Raw genomic sequence first — 21,294 nt, 5'->3', positions numbered from 1 at the left:
AGATTTTCTCTCTTGCCTGCTTCAGTTTGTGACAGAATGTCTCTTACAAATATTATTTTGATTCATTATCATTTATCTGTAGAGCAGCACCTGGCCACTTCTAGAAATGTTAAATAGGAAATTGGAGAATATGCTATGTGTATTCCTTTATATGCCATGTGTGCTAACAAAAATCCTAGTTTAGTACTTGAGAACTCTATGCCCCAAGGAAGTGAAACAAGAAGGAATCAAATGTTTTAAATTTCAATATGTTTGCAACATTAACTTTTTGCATTTGTATCTGATTTTATTTCTTGTATGAATTAATATGTTGTCACTAAAGTACCATTCTGTATGTTGCAGTCATTTACTATCTTTGCTAAATACAATGGATCCATAGGATGAATCACAAAATACTTGCATTATTATCTAGATTTAGTTAGTTACTGTTAAATGTTGATAGTAAGTGTACATATTGTAATGTATGTAAATATGTATGTACAAATGTTATTAACCAGTTATAACCGTTAAACACTATGAGGTAACTCCGCTGACAGGAGAACACGCTGGAACTTTGACAGCTGTCAAAGTTCCCCGCCAGAGCGCAGGCGCGGCCATCTGACAGCTCGCGGCTGTCAAAACACAGAAGCCGGCTTACCACGCGGAGAGAAGAGCTGTCAAGACGCGACGGCGGTGATTGGACTACAAGACGCGGCGCCAAAAGACACGAACCTGATTGGTCTAACCTGACAGCAGCCGGCTATAAAAGCCGAACAAGTTGTACCGTTCTTTGCCCTTGTTCTAAATAAATCCCAGTTAGTTAACCTGTCGTCCTGCGTGGTCCTTCAGCCACTTCACTGGCGACGAAGGTGGGATCGCTCCGGAGCTGAAGTCACGGCCGAGGAAGGGAATTTCCAGCCAAAGAGCAGTCACTGGAAGTTTTAACTTCCGAACGGAGCGAGACTAGGACCGGACGACATGGCCAACTTCGGGCGTGTGAGGGAATTTGACACCCGCCATCCGGAACGATGGCAGTCACACCTGGGGCAGGTCGAGGGCTTCCTCCTCGTCAGTAAAATTACCGACGACCGAGCAAAGGCCGCAGCCCTCCTGTACATCAGCGGGCCCCCGGTATACGACGACGCCGTCGGGCTGTTCAGCCCGGTGCCCATCACCGAAGTCTCCTACGCGGACCTGGTCGACCAGCTCAACAAACTTTACATGCCGGCACGCTCAGAGCTGTATTGGCGAGTACAATTCGCCCAAAAGAAGCAGCGGCCGAATGAGCCCGCGAACGACTTTATCGCCGGGGTCCGGCACGCCGCCCGCAACTGCAGCTTTCCAGATTTGGAAGACCGCATCCGGGACCAAGTGGTAATAGGCTTAAAGGACGAACACCTCCAGAAAAAACTCACATCGAAGCCCGATATGAGCCTAGCCGAACTTACCCGAGAAATAATGGCCTACAAAGACAACCATAGGAAAGAATAGACCACGTCTACACCGGAAAGTCATGCAACCATGTACCAAGAAAACACAACCTTTAGTGATGACAACGAGTCCGTAGACTTCACCGACGGGGACGCCCTACAACGCAGGATGGAGCGACGACAACACCGAAGAAATGACGCCTCAGACCGCCAAAAAACCAGAAACCCCCTGCCACCGCAACACGATCAACGGCCCACCTGTGCCAGCTGCGGGGGCAACCATGCCAGGGGCAGCTGCCGGTTCCGAAACGCAAAATGCCACAATTGCGGTAAAACCGGCCACATCAAGCCTGTATGCCGAAGCCGTCCCCGCGACAACGTGCACGAACTGGAGGCCAACCCCCCAGGTAGGAACACCACCCACGACAACAGGGGAGGAACACCGGGGGGCCTAGTGGAAACCATAGACAAGGTACACAGTTTAAGCCCGAAAGTAAAAATCAGGGTAAAAATACAAGGAGTCACCTGCAACATGGAGGTTGACTCCGGGTCAGCAGTCTCCCTAATATCATTTAAAATGTATCAGGAAATCTGCCAACAGAGTAACAGGGAAATCCCTCTTAAAAAAACCCAGGTCCACCTAGCAGACTTCCAAAAAAAACCCATTCCACTGGAAGGAAAGGCTAAGGTCACAGTAGAATACAAAAAATTTAAGGGACCTCTAGAAGTCCTAGTGACTCCAGGGAACCGCACCAATTTAATTGGGCTGAACTGGTTCAGCCCCCTGGGCATAGCCATTACCGGGGTAAACCTAGTGCATGCCGCAAGCCTCAAAGCCGTCTGCAACAAGTATGCAGACGTCTTTGACGGCACACTAGGGAAATACACCGGCCCACCCATATCCCTAAAATTAAATCCAACCATCCAACCCATTAAGATAAGGGCTAGGAGGGTTCCATTCGCCCTCAAAGAAAAAATTGAGGACGAACTGGAACGCCTCGTAAAACTAGGGGTACTGGAACCTACCGAAGGGGGAAGCTGGGAGACCCCAATAGTCACCCCGGTAAAGCCTAACGGGGAAATTAGACTATGTGCTGACTATAAAGCAACCCTTAACCTAGCTCTAAGCCCCCACGCTTACCCGGTTCCAGCAGTGAGAGACGTCCTCGCTTCCATCCGCTCCGGCGCCATCTTCGCAAAACTTGACCTCACGCAGGCGTACTTGCAATTGCCTGTAACCAATGAAACCGCGGAAGCCCAAACAATTGTCACGCACCGCGGGGCTTTCAAAGTAAAAAGACTTCAATTTGGCATTTCGGCAGCCCCGGGTATCTTCCAAGGTATCATGGAGAAAACCTTAAAGGGAATACCCGGGGTCTGCCCCTATTTCGACGATGTCCTCATCGCCGGAGAAAACGAGGCAAACTTAGCCGACAGACTGTCAGCTGTGCTGAACCGGCTCAGGGAAGCCGGTCTCAAATTAAAACGAGAAAAGTGCTCCATCGGAGTCACTGCCACAGAATTCCTAGGCTATAAAATAGATGCCCAGGGCATCCACCCCACTACAGAAAAATTAAAAGCTATTCAAACAGCCCCCAGTCCAAAAAATAAGCAAGAACTCCAAGCCTTTTTGGGATTGCTAAACTTCTATCACGCGTTCCTCCCACACAAAGCCACTATAGCAGAACCCCTCCACAGGCTTCTGGACAAGGGCACCGCCTGGTCTTGGACCAGGACGCACGAAAATAGTTTTCAGTCACTGAAAAAAATTATTTGCAACAGTTCAACTGTCACACTCTTTAGAGAAGACATACCTGTGTGCATCGCTTGCGATGCCTCACCCTACGGAATCGGGGCGGTACTAAGCCACCTGTACAGGGATGGCACCCAAAGACCCATAGCCTTCTATTCCCGCACACTTTCCAAAGCGGAAAGAAACTACGCGCAGATTGACAGAGAAGCACTAGCAATAGTCGCAGGGGTAAAAAAGTTCCACGACTATCTCTATGGGAGACCCTTTACCATATTCACTGATCACAAGCCCCTTCTAGGAATATTCACGTGGGACAAAACAACCCCCCAAATTCTATCACCAAGAATATTGCTCTGGTCCACCTTCTTGTCAGCGTATTCATATAAATTAATACACAAACCAGGGAAAGAATTGGGACACGCAGACTGCCTTAGCAGACTGCCCATTCAAACCAACGACACAGACCCAGCTCCTGCAGGACTCATACTTGCAATATCCCAACTTCCAGACTGCCCCCTTTCCGCTAAAATCATAGCAAAAAATTCAGCCAAGGACAAAGTCCTAAGCAGGGTTCTCAGGTGGACAACCACGGGATGGCCAGCCAAAAGCCCGCACCCACAATTTCAGCCATTCTATAACAGACAACACGAAATGTCATCACACTTGGGATGCCTTCTGTGGGGGAACAGAGTAGTAATACCAGATGAAAACATAGAACAAACCCTAGACACCCTTCATGTAGGACATCCAGGCATAGTTAAAATGAAAGCACTAGCCAGGAGTTATGTATGGTGGCCAGGGATAGATAAGGATATAGAAAGACATGTGGGAGGATGCTACCCCTGCCAAGCAACAAGAAGCGAACCACCCCAGGCCCCAGTACATAGATGGGAGACAACAAAAAACCCATGGTCACGCATACACCTAGATTTCGCAGGACCAATCCAAGGCCAGAGCTTCCTAGTAATAGTTGACAGCTACTCAAAATGGCTAGAAGTACTTCCCCTTAGGAAAACCACTTCAGGAGCCACTATACAAGCCCTTAGAAAGGTCTTCGCCACCCATGGCCTTCCAGACACCATAGTCTAAGATAATGGACCACAATTCACTTCTCGTGAATTTCAGATGTTCGCTACGAGGAACTGTATTAGGCGGGTCACGTCAGCACCGTTCCACCCATCGACGAATGGGATGGCTGAAATTATGGTGCGCTCAACCAAAGAAGCATTAAAAAAATTTGTAAAAGGGAACTGGCAGCGGCGGCTCAGCCAGTTCCTCATGGCACAACACACCACACCTTGCACGGCAACCGGCAAAACACCAGCGGAGCTAAGGTGGGGAAGGAGGCTAATAACGCGTCTCGACAGACTGCATCCCGACACTTATACATCAGAACCGGATCACCCCCCCCCACCCCGCACATTAAAACCTGGGCAAAAGGTCTGGGCACGAACATACACGTCCAAAAACAAAAGGGTCCAAGGGACAGTTTTACAGCAAACAGGACCCATTTCCTATTTAATACATACGACAACGGACGGCAACTTACGACGTCACATAGACCAACTCAGACCAAGGCAACCGGAACACCACCCAGACCTTCCTCCGCCAAACAGCCAACCCCCACCCCCCGTGGACATACTACCTGCACCACCACAGGAGGAAGGGGAACAAGAAAACATACCTCCCCTGGAACATGGAAACGCACCGCCCCCAAGACGATCTACCCGGAACAGAAGAGCACCAGCATACTTACAGGACTATGAATGGGCCGGCTCCAACAACCAACAACAAGGGGGTAGAAACAATCCGGGGGAGGGGTAAGGGGTGTAATATATGTAAATATGTATGTACAAATGTTATTAACCAGTTATAACCGTTAAACACTATGAGGTAACTCCGCTGACAGGAGAACACGCGGGAACTTTGACAGCTGTCAAAGTTCCCCGCCAGAGCGCAGGCGCGGCCATCTGACAGCTCGCGGCTGTCAAAACACAGAAGCCGGCTTACCACGCGGAGAGAAGAGCTGTCAAGACGCGACGGCGGTGATTGGACTACAAGACGCGGCGCCAAAAGACACGAACCTGATTGGTCTAACCTGACAGCAGCCGGCTATAAAAGCCGAACAAGTTGTACCGTTCTTTGCCCTTGTTCTAAATAAATCCCAGTTAGTTAACCTGTCGTCCTGCGTGGTCCTTCAGCCACTTCACATATGATGTCATTGGTTATAGTTTAAGGTGTAGCAAAAATCTAAAAATAGCAAGAAATAGCCTTTCCTCTTATTAAATCAGTTGATGCTAAAATTTCAAATATTTCCAAATATGCACTTAGTCCTAAAATATCAAGATATGCATTTGATCGATCAACCAACCAACCAACCAGTCAACACTCCACTTTAATTTCTGTATGTTTCCATTTTCAAAGGAGAAACCTCTAGTTTGGACTACTGCAATACGCTCTACATGGGGATGCCCTTAAAAGAGCATTTGGAAGCTTTAAATGGTACAGAATGTGGCTGCATAGGTAGTAAATTGTGTCAGATATGTGATACATAAAGGTAAAGGTTCCCCTGCACATGCGTGCTAGTCGTTTCCAACTCTAGGGGCCGGTGCTCATCTCTGTTTCAAAGCCGAAGAGCCAGCGCTTGTCCGAGGACGTCTCCATGATCATGTGGCTGGCATGACTAGACGTCAAAGGCGCACGGAACACTGTTACCTTCCCACCGTAGTGGTCCCTATTTTTCTACTTGCATTTTTACGTGCTTTCGAAGTGCTAGGTTGGCAGAAGCTGGGACAAGTAACAGGCGCTCACTCTGCTACGTGGCACTCGGGATTCGACCCGCCAAAGTGCCGACCATTTGATTGACAAGCTCTGCGTCCTAACCCACTGAGCCACCACGTCCCTTATGTGATACATATAACAACACTTTTTGCTTGAGCTGTTTTGATTACCGGTGTGTTTCCAAGTGCAATTGCAGTTTCTAGTTGTCTTCTTTAAAGCCCTTTATGGTTTGGGACCAGTTTACTAAAGGATTGTCTTTTCCCAACAGTTTCTACCCAACCAATTTGGTCTGGCAAGCAGGCACAAAACAGGAGACAGGCCTTCTCTACTGTAGCCTCTGCCCTTTAAAACATCCTTTCTTCAGAGATTTAAGTTGATGCAATTCTGTTGTTCTTATGTAAGGCCTTAAAAACCTGGCTATGTACCCAGGACTGGGCCCCCAAATGTGTTAAGGGCCCTGTTTCTTGGGTATACTGACAATTATTATGATTATTTTCTCAGTTGCTGTACATATTTATTTTTATACTATTTTTAACTCTGCTGATTGTTTTAGAATTGTTCACCGCCCAGAGTCACTGGATTGAAATGGGAGGCTTGAGAAAATAATGATTTTTTTTTCTCCTAACCATAACGAACCCAGTATATAGGACAGTTAAAGGTAAAGGTAAAGGTAAAGGTTCCCCCGCACATGCGTGCTAGTCGTTTCCGACTCTAGGGGCCGGTGCTCATCTCCGTTTCAAAGCCGAAGAGCCAGCGCTTGTCCGAGGACGTCTCCATGGTCATGTGGCCGGCATGACTAGACGCCAGAGGCGCACGGAACGCTGTTACCTTCCCACCGTAGTGGTCCCTATTTTTCTACTTGCATTTTTTACGTGCTTTCGAACTGCTAGGTTGGCAGAAGCTGGGACAAGTAACAGGCGCTCACTCTGTTACACGGCACTCGGGATTCGACCCGCCAAACTGCCGACCATCTGATCGACAAGCTCAGCGTCCTAACCCACTGAGCCACCGCGTCCCTACATAGGACAGTTACTTTACCATTTTTAGAATTCTGGAAATTCTTTTTCCATAAATTAAAGAAAAAGGCTATAGGAAGACACCCTAAAGACATAGGCCATAGGATGAATCCAGAGTCTGCTACTGTGAGAGGGATCTCGGAGTCCTAGAAGACAATCACTTCAATATGAGCCAGCAGCGTGTTGCAGCTGCCAAAAAAGCCAACACAGTGCTAGGCTGCATTAACAGAGGGATAGAATCAAGATCGCGTGAAGTACTAATACCACTTTACAATGCCTTGGTAAGGCCACACCTGTAATACTGCATCCAGTTTTGGTCACCACGATGTAAAAAAGATGTTGAGATTCTAGAAAGAGTACACAGTAGAGCAACAAAGATGATTAGGGGACTGGTGGCTAAAACATATAAGGAACGGTTGCTGGAATTGGGTATGTGTAACTGGCTGACCGACCGGCTGTACTCAGCATGTGGTCCTCAATGGAACTGCATCTACATGAAGTGTGTGGTGGGGTGTCCCAGGACTCTGTTCTGTGCCCATTGCTCTTCAACATCTTCACCAACTATTTGGATGAGGGGATAGATGAGGAACTCATCAAATTTGCAGACAACACCAAGCTGGCAGGAATAGCCAACACTCCAGAAGACAGGCTTAAGATACAGAAGGATCTTGACAGACTTGAACATTGGGCGCTATCTAACAAAATGAAATTTAATGGTGAAAAAAGTAAGGTTCTACATTTAGGCAAGAAAAAGCAAATGCACAGGTATAGTATAGGTGGTACCTTGCTAAATAGTAGCAACTGTGAGAGGGATCTCAGAGTCCTAGTGGACAATTACTTAAATATGAGCCAGCAGTGTGCTGCAGCTGCCAAAAAAGCCAACACAGTGCTAGGCTGCATTAACGTCTTAACACATCAAGATCATGTGAAGTGTTAATACCACTTTACAATGCCTTGGTAAGGCCACTCTTGGAATACTGCATGCAGTTTTGGTCACTACGATGTTAAAAAGATGTTGAGACTCTAGAAAGAGTACAGAGAAGAGCAACAAAGATGATTAGGGGACTGGAGGCTAAAACATATAAAGAACGGTTGCTGGAATTGGGTATGTCTAGTTTAATGAAGAAAAGGACTAGAGGTGACACGATAGTAGTGTTCCAATATCTCAGGGGCTGCCACAAAGAAGAGGGAGTCAAGCTATTCTCCAAAGCACCTGAAAGCAGGACAAGAAGCAACGGATGGAAACTAACCAAAGAGAGAAGCAACCTAGAACTAAGGAGAAACTTCCTGACAGTTAGAACAATTAACCAGTGGAACAACCTGCCTCCAGAAGTGGTGAATGCTCCAACACTGGAAGTTTTTAAGAGGGGACTGGACAGCCATTTGCCTGAAATGGTATAGGGTTTCCTGCCTGAGCAGGGGGTTGGACTAGATGACCTCCAAGGTCCCTTCCAACTTCTTCTTCTTCTTCTTCTTCTTCTTCTTCTTCTTCTTCTTCTTCTTCTTCTTCTTCTTCTTCTTCTTCTTCTTCTTCTTCTTCTTCTTCTTCTTCTTCTTCTTCTTCTTCTTCTTTCTTCATCATTATTATTATTAAAGCAGAATGGGATGATCTTCTTTCTCACAGTTCTAGACTAGGATTGGAGGATTTGGGGAGTTGGAGTACGTATTGCAGAAGCATGGGAATTTAAAAATAGAGTAAATTCTAGATTCAAAGTGCAATTACTAAGGTACTTTTAGGATATATTAAGCTGCCAATATGAGCCAGATGGTTAATCACTTTAGTTAGTTTGAAATGAGTAGGAGTGACTCTCCAGAGTATAGCATTACCTACGAACTGCTACTTTATTCTTATTTCTAAAAATGACTCGACCTGGATCCTTTTGGAGAGGATTTTTACGCTGGGCTGGACTCTTTTGTTATTCAGCTAACATTTAGACAAGAATCCAGCATCTACACACTCAATTCTCTTTGAAATACTTGCATTTGGCTAATATACTTTATTCTGTCACTCTTTGGATACTTTGTCATAGCCATGTTAACACACATTCCTCCCTTGCTTAAATTGTCAGAAAAATATACCAGCATAAATTGCTCTGATGATGATAACTTTATGATAACTTTATTGACACTTCGAATGTACACCAATCGGCATACATCAAAATGAAACATACAGCTCTCAAAGGGTCACCACCTCCGATATATACTCCTTGTTCGGGGCCCGCTCAAATTTCACATTGTCCATTTTAGTCTCTAGGGAGTAAACGATGGCAAACAGGACAGATGGAAATGGGGCTCCATGTGGATTAGCCCTCAAATTCGCTTGTATTCTGACAACCTCGCCTTCTTTCCTTTTTCTAATCCTGACTCTTCCACCCTTTCCTTAAAGAGGCCTTGCTTCTTTTCGCCCCTGGAGCACGCTGCTGCCGCCACCACCAACTCCTCCAAAAGCCTCTCTCTCTTCCTCTGGGCCTGCCGACAGCCTCATCCAGTTCCTTCGCTCCATAAGCTCCAGGTCCTCTCCTCCTCTGCCTCCTCTGGAAACAGCCCTGATTTGCAATAGAATCCATCACTGGGCCAGCAGTCAGATCTTGCAGCTGGTAGAACAAATTCAAACAGCACCAACAACTTTTAACGGTCTCACCAACAGTTCCAAAACAACTAGAAACTCTGCCTGGCTGCTGAACTTTATTCTATCTCAGTTACAGGGCTAGTCAGTGGTGCTGAATGTGAGACAGGTCCCTGACTGTCTCTTCTTCCACCAAACCCCACTTGCCAGCAGAAAAAATAACCAGCATTCCTTAATGTGTGATGGTGGTGGCAGCATTGGGCAAGTGTAAATAATGCTTGGAATGGTGGGTTCACCTGCTAGTGAGTTGCCTGCATAACAGATCATAACAGACTTTTTTAAAACATGAGTCCAGCGCTCTTTGGAGGGAGCACTAAATACCTGTCCAAAAACAGTCCAGCTAACATGTCAGAAGGATAAAGGGAGGCTTAAGCAGAGCACCAGGGATGCTGCCTCCCATTTCATCCAGCATCTCTCCTCTGCACCATAGCAACCCCAAATGCTTTTGTAAGTGCCCAAGAGATGAAAGAGCTACTCCCTGGCCTCCAAGAGCAGTCTCTTTCAATGGACAGCTTTGTGTTATTCTGATAAATAGTTCTCTGTCCTGAAGCAGAGACATATATGGGTGGAATACTGCAGTTATTTACATTAACAGGAATATGTCCACGCAATTGAATGTACCTACTTATTCTGAGGTTTGCTGCAAGTGGCAGTGTCCGCCCCAGTAAAAACCATTGTCTTGTGAAACCCTTTGCCAGCCAAAACAGCAGAACATTTACAGTACCCTCATTGGGGGAGAACAAACAGAACCCAAATCTGTTTCCTGGCATCAGTCACGTTCCTGTGCAGCACAAGACTTGAGCAATCTTTAAACCCTTGTTCAAAAAACACATCTACCACATCTGAAGGGATTTCAAGACCCATGATTATAAAGAGACTTCAGGTGGTCCTCGATTTACAACCACAACTGAGCCCAAAATTTCTGTTGCTAAGCAATGAATTGTTAAATGAATTTTGCCTCATTTTATGACCTTTTTGCCACAGCTGTTAAGCAGATTACTGCAGTTGTGAATCCTATGGTCATTAAGCAATTCTGTCTTCCCCCATTGACTTTGCTTGTCAAAAGCTGGCTGGGAGGGTTACCAATGGTGATCACATGACCCTGGTACAATGGAGCTGTCATAATTACGTGCCAGTTGCCAAGTGCCTGAATTTTGATCACATGACATTGGGGATGTTTTCAGTGGTCATAAGTGTGAAAAATATTCATAAGTCGCTTTTTCAGTGCTGTTGTAACTTTGAATGGTTTATTTATTTATTTTATTGAATTTGTATACCGCCCTATTCCCGTAGGACTCAGGGCGGTTTACAGGGCAGTTAAAACCATGAAATACAAAAATTAAAATCAATTAAAACAATTAAATTAAATTCAAGCCCCAAGAGTAAATCTAAAACCCAGTTAAATTAACAACCCCACAGTCTGGACCAAACAGATCAAAGAGCCAAGTTTTCAGGTCCCGGCGAAATGAGCGAAGGTCGGGGGCAGTCCTAAGTTCCGTGGGTAGTTGGTTCCATAGGGCAGGTGCACCCACAGAGAACGCTCTTCCCCTGGGAATAACTAAACAAATGGTTGTAAGCCGAGGACAAATTGTGTATAAGATCTGACAAATGCTAAGAAAAGTGCTATTTGGACACATGAATAGATTCCAGTATGGAAGGTGATAACTGGTCATTTCTGCAGCTCAAGCCAACATGGCTGTGGAGTCCAGAGCCCAGTAACTAGAAGAGAGGTCTTTTCCATAGCAGACTAAAGGGGTGCATAGGAGATGTGTGAATTGCAGCCTCAAGCACATTGTCAGTTGTATCCTAGACTGTGGCCGTGACCAACATTCTGTCTGGTCAAGGAAAGACTCCTTTTGAGGTTTCTTCCTCTGTGGATGAAACAATGACAATGTCATGAAGACATATCATTTAAAGTCCTTTTGTGAGTCTTTTTTATGCAGAGGGACATGAAGATAGTAGATTAGCATCATACAGCAGGGGTGAATACTAAGGCCCCTTTATGACTTATGGACTTCAATTCCCAGAATTTGTCAGCCAGTTGTGCTGGGGAATTCTGGGAACTGAAGTCCACAAATCTTCAAGTTGCCAAGTTTGGAGACCCCTGTCTTACAGGGATGATGATGATGATGATTTCATTCTATTCATTCATTCTATCCCGATTTATTGGTCATAAATCTGGAAGTTGCTACATCAATGAAAAACATCTCCAAGCATACATTAGGAATTCTGTGGCAGGAAAAATAATTTTGATAATTAGGCAATTGAAATATGGTATGTGGCAAAAAGATCCAACTTTCTTCAATTCATATGCCAGTTACATCCACTCTTCTATCTTTCCTATCAAAGTTTATTTTTTCCTAGAAATTGGTTTGCTTTTATTGCTTACCCTTGCAAGTGTAGCATAACTATCTTCAGAGAAAACAAATGCTTCAATTCTGATGGAAGTGTAACTTGCCAGCAAAATTTAGGAAACTATCCATGGGCTGAAAAAATTCATGGAGAATGTTGAGACTGTTGAACTTGTGACGTATTCTTTTTTTCCTGTCCTTATAGAGATTTTGTGCCTATAAATAAATGTCAGGCTAATTCTCCCAAATATGAGGCACGTAGGAACTATAGCTAGGACACTGTAATGGAGAAAGGACACCATGAAACTGTTAATGGGTATAATTGTTGTATTATGTGTTTTCTTTGCAGTGCTCATTTTTGCCCAAGTTCTCCATTCACATAGAGACCAAATATGAGGACAACAAAGGAAGCAATGATAATGTAAGTATTCTTTCCTTTCAATAATTGAATGTAAAATACATTTAAAGGGTGAGACAGATAACCTGGAGGGAGTCAAGGTGTTAGGCGCAAAAAAACAGGTCCACTTGTGAAGGTTCTAATTATTGGTTTATTGCTAAAGCCTTTGCACAGAAATCTTCTCAGACTACTGGCTTGCACCTGGACAGAACTAGATAAGGGTCAACTGCCCTCAAGTGAGGTTTGACTTTGTTCTTTTGTGACTGTCTAATGATTCTAAACTGATATCTCATTTAATTCCTTCCCTTGGCTTTGTCAGTTTCTTTCGTACACAAGGGGAGATCTATCAGCATATTTGTTCATGGCAGCACCATGTTAGGATACCACTTATATGTAATTTAAATAATCACTATCCAAGGTTTACCTTTTAAGCTTGAATGCTCCTGTTTTATAGATAGCTAATACTTTTTATGAGGATAACCATTTCTAGTGGTAATTATCTTCAGGTTATTTTAATAGCAAAACTGTATGTGTGAACTGCCACTATGTTAGTCCAGAAATGTGATATGAGATATGAGGTATGATATGGCATGACATGACATGACATGAGGGTAACTAATATATCCCCCCATCCTTCGTAAATGTATCATAGGCTATTTTTATAGGTACTAGGCTGGGCTTACTATTGTTTCTATTGAATAATACAGTCCTGTCAGGAATTTTTCTCATATTCCCATTCATTTCAGATTGAAGGGGAGGAAGAGTGGCCAGATTGTACAAATAATGGGATGCTGACCACCACCATTAATTTAGGAAATCTATTGAAGAAAATTCATCCCTACAGTTGTTTGTAATTAATCCGCAAGTCTCTAAATTGTCAGCTTTTTGAGTTTCCAACAAAGTGTTCAGATCAACAAAGATTTTAATAATTTCAGAGAAAACAGGAGGAGATCAATATATTGTGGCAGCTTTCGTTTACATCCCATTTTGTCAGACAGATTAAAATATCAATTACAAAAGAGGAAACAGATACAAAATACCTTGAGTTTAGAAAAAAATGAAAAAGAAAAAGGTTCTTTGTTTTTTCTTATGAAAAGAGGCCAATACAGTGTTTTAGATGTTTCAGGCTGGCAAATAGGATAATAACAAAAACATTCCACAGGTTTTTCCATGTAGGTTCTAGTAATCTATTCTGAAGTCAGAAGATCAGAGCTAAAAGGACTCAAAACACCATCAACCAAAGGAGGACAGAACGTAGTCAAAACTACCAAGTGGTAGGCAAAGAAGCACATTCCGGGGGTTCAAAGTGCTATAAAAGAACTGATTGTGAGCAAAATTCTTAAGTAGAATTGTAGTTTTTAAGGTGTTTGGACCTCTGCATGGGTGTTTCCTTACAGTTCAGCCAGTTTCCGCAACCAGTTCTTAATTTCCCCCCCCCCTCATATTTGAAAGGCACCAATATGGCGTTTGATGGCATGCAAGTAGAATCCTGGTGGGAAGAAATAAAATATACTTAACATTACTTAAACGTTGCACTAAACTGGTGAGGGCTACAGGCTTAAAGTACTAAGGTATTGTTGGCTAAACAGTCATAATGCCTTGGGCAAACCCAAAGGATCTCCAGGTTTTTTAGAAAGCAAGAGCAGAGTGGTGGCAGAGGTGACAGTTCAGGGCCTGGTGAGAAAGACATTTTTAATTAGCCTGAAATGACCAATTAGCACCCCTCTGATCTTACCCACTGCTGGTTACCTGATTTTGCTTCTGGGATATAAGGGTAAGGCATAACAGATTTCATTCATCTTGAGGCTGCATATAAATGTTTCCCCTTCATGGATTACTGCCTTTTCATGGCGAAGGGGCTTGTGTAATTCAATGAAGCTATGAGCTATGCCGTGCAGGGCCACCCAAGATGGACAGGTCATAGCAGAGAGTTCTGACAAAACGTGATCCACTGGAGAAGGAAATGGCAACCCACTCCAGTATCTTTACAAAATGAAGCAGGGCACAGGCTGATAGAATTTTGTCAAGAGAATACGATGGTCATAGCAAATACTCTTTTCCAACAACCCAAGAGAAGGCTCTACACATGGACATCACCAGACGGTCAACACAGAAATCAGATTGACTGTGCTCTGCAGCCAAAGATGGAGAAGCTCTATACAGTCAGTAAAAACAAGACCAGGAGCTGACTGTGGCCCAGACCATGAGCTTCTCATTGCAAAGTTTAGGCTTAAACTGAAGAAAGTAGGGAAAAGCACTAGGCCACTCAAGTATGAATTAAATCATATCCCTGTTGAATATACAGTAGAGGTGACAAATAGATTTAAGGAATTAGATCTGATAGACAGAGTGCCTGAAGAACTATGGACGGAGGTTCGCAACATTGTACAAGAGGTAGCAACTAAAACCATCCCAAAGAAAAAAAAATGCAAGAAAGCAAAATGGCTGTCTGAGGAAGCTTTGCAAACAGCTGAGGAAAGGAGGGAAGTGAAAGACAAGGGAGAAAAAGAAAGATACGCTCAACTGAATGCAGAATTCCAGAGAATAGCTAGAAGATATAAGAATGCCTTCTTAAATGAACAGTGCAAAGACATAGAAGAAAACAATAGAATTGGGAGGACCAGAAATCTCTTCAAAAAAATTAGAGAGATGAAGGGAACGTTTCATGCAAAAATGGGCATGATAAAGGACCAAAATGGCAGGGACATAACAGAGGCAGAATAGATTAAGAAGAGGTGGCAAAATTACACAGAAGAACTATACAAGAATGAGCTTAACGTCCCTGATAACCACGATGAGGTGGTCCCTGACCTCGAGCCAGACATCCTAGAATATGAAGTGAAGTGGGCCTTAGAAAAGCTGAGCAACAAAAAAGCTAGTGGAGGTGACAGTATTCCAGCTGAGCTATTCAAAATCTTAAAAGACGATGCAGTAAAAGTGCTACACTCAATTTGCCAGCAAATTTGGAAAACTCAACAGTGGCCACAGGATTGGAAAAGATCAATTTACATTCCAATTCCAAAGAAAGGCAGTGCCAAAGAATGTTCAAACTATCGCACCATTGCACTCATTTCACATGATAGTAAAGTTATGCTTAAAATCCTACAAGCTAGACTCCAGCAGTATGTAGATCGAGAACTACCAGAAGGACAGGCAGGATTTTGAAGAGGCAGAGGAACTAGAGATCAAATTGCCAACATACGCTGGATCATGGAGAAAGCTAGGGAGTTCCAGAAAAACATCTACTTCTGCTTCATTGACTATGTTAAGCTTTTGATTGTGTGGATCACAACAAACTGTGGCAAGTCCTTAAAGAGATGGGAGTACCAGACCATCTCATTTGTCTCTTGAGAAACCTATATGCGGGTCAAGAAGCAACAGTGGACACGGAACCACTGATTGTTTCAAAATTGGGAAAGGAGTCCGGCAAGGCTGTATACTGTCACCCTGCCCATTTAACTTATATGCAGAGCACATCATGAGAAAGGCAGGGCTAGATGAATCAAAAGTTGGAATTAAGATTGCCGGGAGAAATATCAACAACCTAAGATATGCAGATGATACCACTCTAATGGCAGAAAGTGAAGAGGAACTAAAGAGCCTCTTGTTGCGGCTGAAGAAGGAGAATGCAAAAGTTGGGTTGAAACTGAACATTAAGAAAATCAAGATCATGGCATCCGGCCCTCTCAATTCCTGGCAAATAGATGGGAAAGAAACGGAGGTAGTGACAGATTTTATTTTCCTGGTCTCCAAGATCACTGCAGATGGGGACTGTAGCCAAGAAATCAAAAGACGCTTGCTCCTGGGGAGGAAAACCATGGCAAATCTAGACAGCACACTAAAAAGCAGAGACATCACCCTGCCAACAAAAGTGCGTATAGTCAAGGCTATGGTCTTCCCAGGCTGAGCACCAAAGAATCAAGGCCTATGAACTATGGTGCTGGAGAAGACTCCTGCAAGTCCCTTGGACTGCAAGGCGATCAAACCGGTCAGTCCTAGAGGAGATCAACCCTGACTGCTCTTTAGAAGGCCAGATCCTGAAGTTGAAACTCAAATACTTTGGCCACCTAATGAAAAGGAAGGACTCACTGGAGAAGAGCCAAATTCTGGGAAAGATTGAGGGCAAGAGAAGAAAGGGATGACAAAGAATGAGGTGGCTGGATGGAGTCACTGAAGCAGTAGGTGTGAGCATAAATGGACTCCAGAAGATGGTAGAGGACAGGAAGGCCTGGAAGAACGTTGTCCATGGGGTTGCGATGGATTGGACACAACTTCGCAGCTAACAACAAAATTAAGGGGAAAACACTCCTTTAACATCAACACAGCTAAAGACAACTGTTGCAAGAAACAAGCTGTGAGTGTCTGTTTCCTTTGTACTATGGAAGGTGCAAAAGAGAATAGGTCTATGTTTATAGCTGAATCCTGCAATAACATACTCTGTAGGGTACAATAGAGATATAGTAGCTTTAGAACCTGTCATTGGGATATATCAATTACTATCTCCCGTTCTCTGTACCACAGCAGTCCTTCAGTTCTCATGTAAACAGGAGCAGTTTAATGAAATCATGAGTTTGTAAACTTCATAAAAATTTTCTCATACAAATCTCCAATAACTTTCTGTCAAGAAAGAATTCATTAATTGTGCTTCCTGTTATGTATTAGAAAGCAAATAAGATAGTAAACATTAATCAATGAATTAATTAAAGCTCCAGATGATTAATCAAGAGTATGCTGCTAATTTTAACATGGAGACATTTTTATGGCTGTTTTGTGATATGCTATGGTAATTGAGAATGAAAAATAAATATTAACTTAGATTAACAGATCAGAGATTTGCCATGGTCTAAAGCTTATTTATGCATGTGAGGGTAAATATAGGAATGCATTATGCAAAAAAGAACAAAACTTATGGCATATTTGAAATGTACAGATTTATTTAGTTTCTTTCAAAATTTATTGTCACAGAAGCTTTTGGGGACTCTAAACATTAACATGCAAGGCATCAGAAGACTCTTAATTTTCTTGATTTATATGATATAATACATATAGATATTGAATTACAGTATATGTACATGTTGCCAGAAAAACTCAAAGTATGTCTTTCTCACCCATCAAACTAAAGAATACTCTTAAAACTATCTCTTTCAAAAATAGTTAAAGCTATTTCTGTCTTTAAAGGGAATGTATTTGTTTCAACCTGCAGTGGAACAGAATTTAGTTTCTTAGTTATCAAAATACTGATTCTTTAAAAATGAGATACTGTTACAGGTAATAAGAGTACTGTAACATATGGCAATGCAATGTTTGGATTTATCATGGACATTTTATAAAATGTCAATTTCAGATTAGAATATTTATCAAACAGACATAGAGAATTTATTTTTCAATATTATAATCCTTGGTATATATTGATATACATTATACTTTATAAATAGGTATAAATATAGCTATGTATATTGATGTATATTGAAAATATACATCAATATATATGAAAATTTTAAAAAAGGTTACACATACATCTCCTTCATGTAGACAAAGAACAGCAATAGCATTTGACAAAAGTCAGAGAATATTTAAACCAGCTTTATAATAGTAAATGTTTTTTGTTATGATCTAATAAACTATATCCTTTGCTTACTTCCTGCCTCCGACTGCTTTATACATGCCATCATCTATTTATTTAGATGTTCAAGGAAATAGTCCCTATTCTTCAGATAGAAATTGTCCCTAAAGATAACATTTTCTGACTGGTTCTGTTTATTCTACCAGGTTTCAACCAGACCTGCTATTTCAACCAGACCTGGCCCCAATTTGGCTTAGACCTTTGTAGTAATACCCGAGAAACATTTTCTGTTGACTTTCCTGTTTGTCTTCCTCCTCCTCTTGGAAGGAAACGTTTCCTTTAGGTAGATCAGCATCTTTCTCTTGTTGTTAGCTGTGAAGTCGTGTCCGACCCATCGCGACCCCATGGACAATGTTCCTCCAGGCCTTCCTGTCCTCTACCATCTTCTAGAGTCCATTTAAGCTCACGCCTACTGCTTCAGTGACTCCATCCAGCCACCTCATTCTCTGTCGTCCCCTTCTTCTCTTGCCCTCAGCCTTCTCCAGTGAGTCCTTCTCATTAGTTGGCCAAAGTATTTGAGTTTCAACTTCAGAATATGGTCTTCTAAAGAGCAGTCAGGGTTGATCTCCTCTAGGACTGACCAGTTTGATCGCCTTGCTGTCCAAGGGACTCACAGGAATCTTCTCCAGCACCATAGTTCAAAGGCCTCAATTCTTTGGCGCTCAGCCTTTCTTATGGTCCAACTTTCACAGCCATACATTGCAACTGGGAAGACCATAGCCTTGACTATGTGCACTTTTGTTGACAGGGTAATGTCTCTGCTTTTTAGTGTGCTGTCTAGATTTGCCATGGCTTTCCTCCCCAGGAGCAAGTGTCTTTTAATTTCTTGGCTACAGTCCCCATCTGCGGTGATCTTGGAGCCCAGGAAAATAAAATCTGTCACTATCTCCATTTCTTTCCCATCTATTTGCCAGGAATTGAGAGAGCTGGATTTCTCTATTTAACTGTAAAATGAAATTTGATTAATTTGCTCACGTTAGCAATAGCAGAATGCTAGGTCTTTGCCTTGGAAATGCTGACAAAGTGTTGATGACAGGAGTTTCTATATTAAGTTAAATATGATGCTCTAGGTCTGGGTTAACGCTGGTCCACCAAGATAGAATTGCATACTGAAGCTGATTGACCTCTAGCCATATACTTCCAAGTTCTTTTTTTGTGGGCAGAGGTTACAAAAAAGGGGAAAGTGTTATTACTTGCCTTCTGCTCACTAACCTACTCTCAATATATGAATGCACACTGTATATACGCTAATAGAAGACAATATCAAGGCATATCATTTCCCCTAGCCTTAGTTTTAGTCTGATAAAATGTGTAAACACGATTGCTTTTCTTGTCTCTGCTCCAGATTAAGGAATGAGTTACTCAATTGCAAAGCTTTGTCAGAGTCTAGAAGTGCATGCAGTTTAGCAGATTAAGAATAGTTCTAACATAAAACTGCAAGCAGACAATTGGTCATTCTTCAAGATTTATAACCTGTTCTACATTCGTTTACCTGTTAATTTTTAAGTTTGTTTGGACTTGCCTAATATAAGTACTTAGAATTGCTAAAAGCAAAAATGCACTTTCTTATAAATTGTACTTTTTATAAAATTATATATAATGTTTCTGCTTCAAAGGGTTTAGATCTATAATATACAGAATACAAGTATTATGTTACTCCTTAGGGCGATACTTAATTGGTCAAAAATTGTTTTGTAATTTATGATACCGTTAGCATATGATTTAGTGGGAAAGCTATTTGTTGCTTGTAAACTCAATTTGTCATGGTTAGTTGTTCCTTGTTTATCAAATTAGGCGTGATGCTGTTCTTATTTTATTTCATTTTTAGTTATTTGGAATGTAATATTTCTATGATAATTCAGTGCTGACCCATAATGACTTTTACAGCCATTAGTATAGAAAGTTTGCATTGTTCAAGCTTATGCTTTTTCCATATTCTTAAAGTCCCCTTTGAACCAGTGCTGAATCCTGTTCACTGCAAGGACAAGTACTTTTCTATACTTTGGTCAATTATAATTTTTCCATTTCTATTGCTTTCTTCCGATGTGATTTTTCATCTATCCATCCATCCATCCATCCATCCATCCATCCATCCATCCATCTTAATTTATGTGGCTGCCCATCTCCTCGTGATGACTCTGAGCAGCTACACAATGGTTAAAATCCATTGTAATATACACCACAAAAATACATAAATACGCATCAACATACCTTCTCATGGGCTCTGCCCCATATTCTGATCCCCATGCCCAATGACACAGTCATATCTTCAGTGCTAATAAGGTCAGGATCAATCTAATCTCCATCCGGATGATGTTGTAAAAAATGGACACCGTGCCTGAAAAGCGCTCTACTTGGGTCCCATCATATGGCACTCTTTAAAAAATGGGACCCATCACACCTAATCTAATATTAATTCATTCTTAATAAATCTGAAGAAGTTATTAATAAACTTGTTATGATATACAGTAGTATAATAAAACATGATTTTTCATTTAGCAATATTGCAGCCAAGAAGAAAGGGACGCGGTGGCTCAGTGGGTTAGGACGCTGAGCTTGTCAATCGGAAGGTCGGCAGTTTGGTGGGTCGAAACCCGAGTGCCGCGTAGCAGAGTGAGCGCCTGTTACTCGTCCCAGCTTCTGCCAACCTAGCAGTTCGAAAGCACGTAAAAATGCAAGTAGAAAAATAGGGACCACTACGGTGGGAAGGTAACAGCGTTCCGTGCGCCTTTGGCATCTAGTCATGCCGGCCACATGACCACGGAGACGTCCTTGGACAAGCGCTGGCTCTTCGGCTTTGAAACGGAGATGAGCACCGGCCCCTAGAGTCGGAAACGACTAGCATGCATGTGCGGGGGAACCTTTACCTTTACCTTTTTACTAGCCAAGAAGAACCATTTCTTCTTCTGTTAACCGCCCTGAGTCTTTCGGGAGAAGGGCGGTATAGAAATTGAATAAACCTGAATAAACCTAAACCTTCACTTCTAAAATGAAATACTTTTAATTTTTTTTGCTAATTCCTCGATTCAACTGTGAGTGAATGTATAAACAACTAGTAAATAATAGGAATTTTCTTGATTGAAAGGAACTTCTACACAAGACTTAAAATTTATGAAAGATCTAATTAGTTGGATCAGATTTTTGTGAGTTGACAAATATGATAAAAACAGAAATATTGGAAAATTGGATGGATTTTTTACAGTATCTCTTGGAAGAAAAGATTCATGTAAAATGCAAGGCAAGAGGATTGTCTATGTTGTCATAATATACATGGCTATAATCAAATTTATTAATATGATCAAATATGAAACAATAGATAAAAATGTTATCAGTGTACA

The 21,294-nt window shown here is 42.4% G+C and overlaps 1 protein-coding gene across 2 annotated transcripts in view; it reads left to right on the top strand.

Moving 5' to 3' along the window:
- Positions 1-21,294, top strand: part of PITPNC1 (phosphatidylinositol transfer protein cytoplasmic 1) — a 191,313-nt gene that overhangs the window by 132,574 nt on the left and 37,445 nt on the right. For both annotated transcript variants that reach the window (XM_081321871.1, XM_081321872.1), the window contains exon 5: positions 12,286-12,357. In XM_081321871.1, coding sequence (XP_081177997.1) covers positions 12,286-12,357 — 72 coding nt within the window. The remainder of the gene's footprint in view (positions 1-12,285; positions 12,358-21,294) is intronic.

Source organism: Vipera berus (genome assembly GCF_964194415.1).
Source record: "Vipera berus genome assembly, chromosome: 2".
NCBI classification, from domain to species: Eukaryota; Metazoa; Chordata; class Lepidosauria; order Squamata; family Viperidae; genus Vipera; species Vipera berus.
This window is presented reverse-complemented; position numbering and strand designations above follow the sequence as displayed.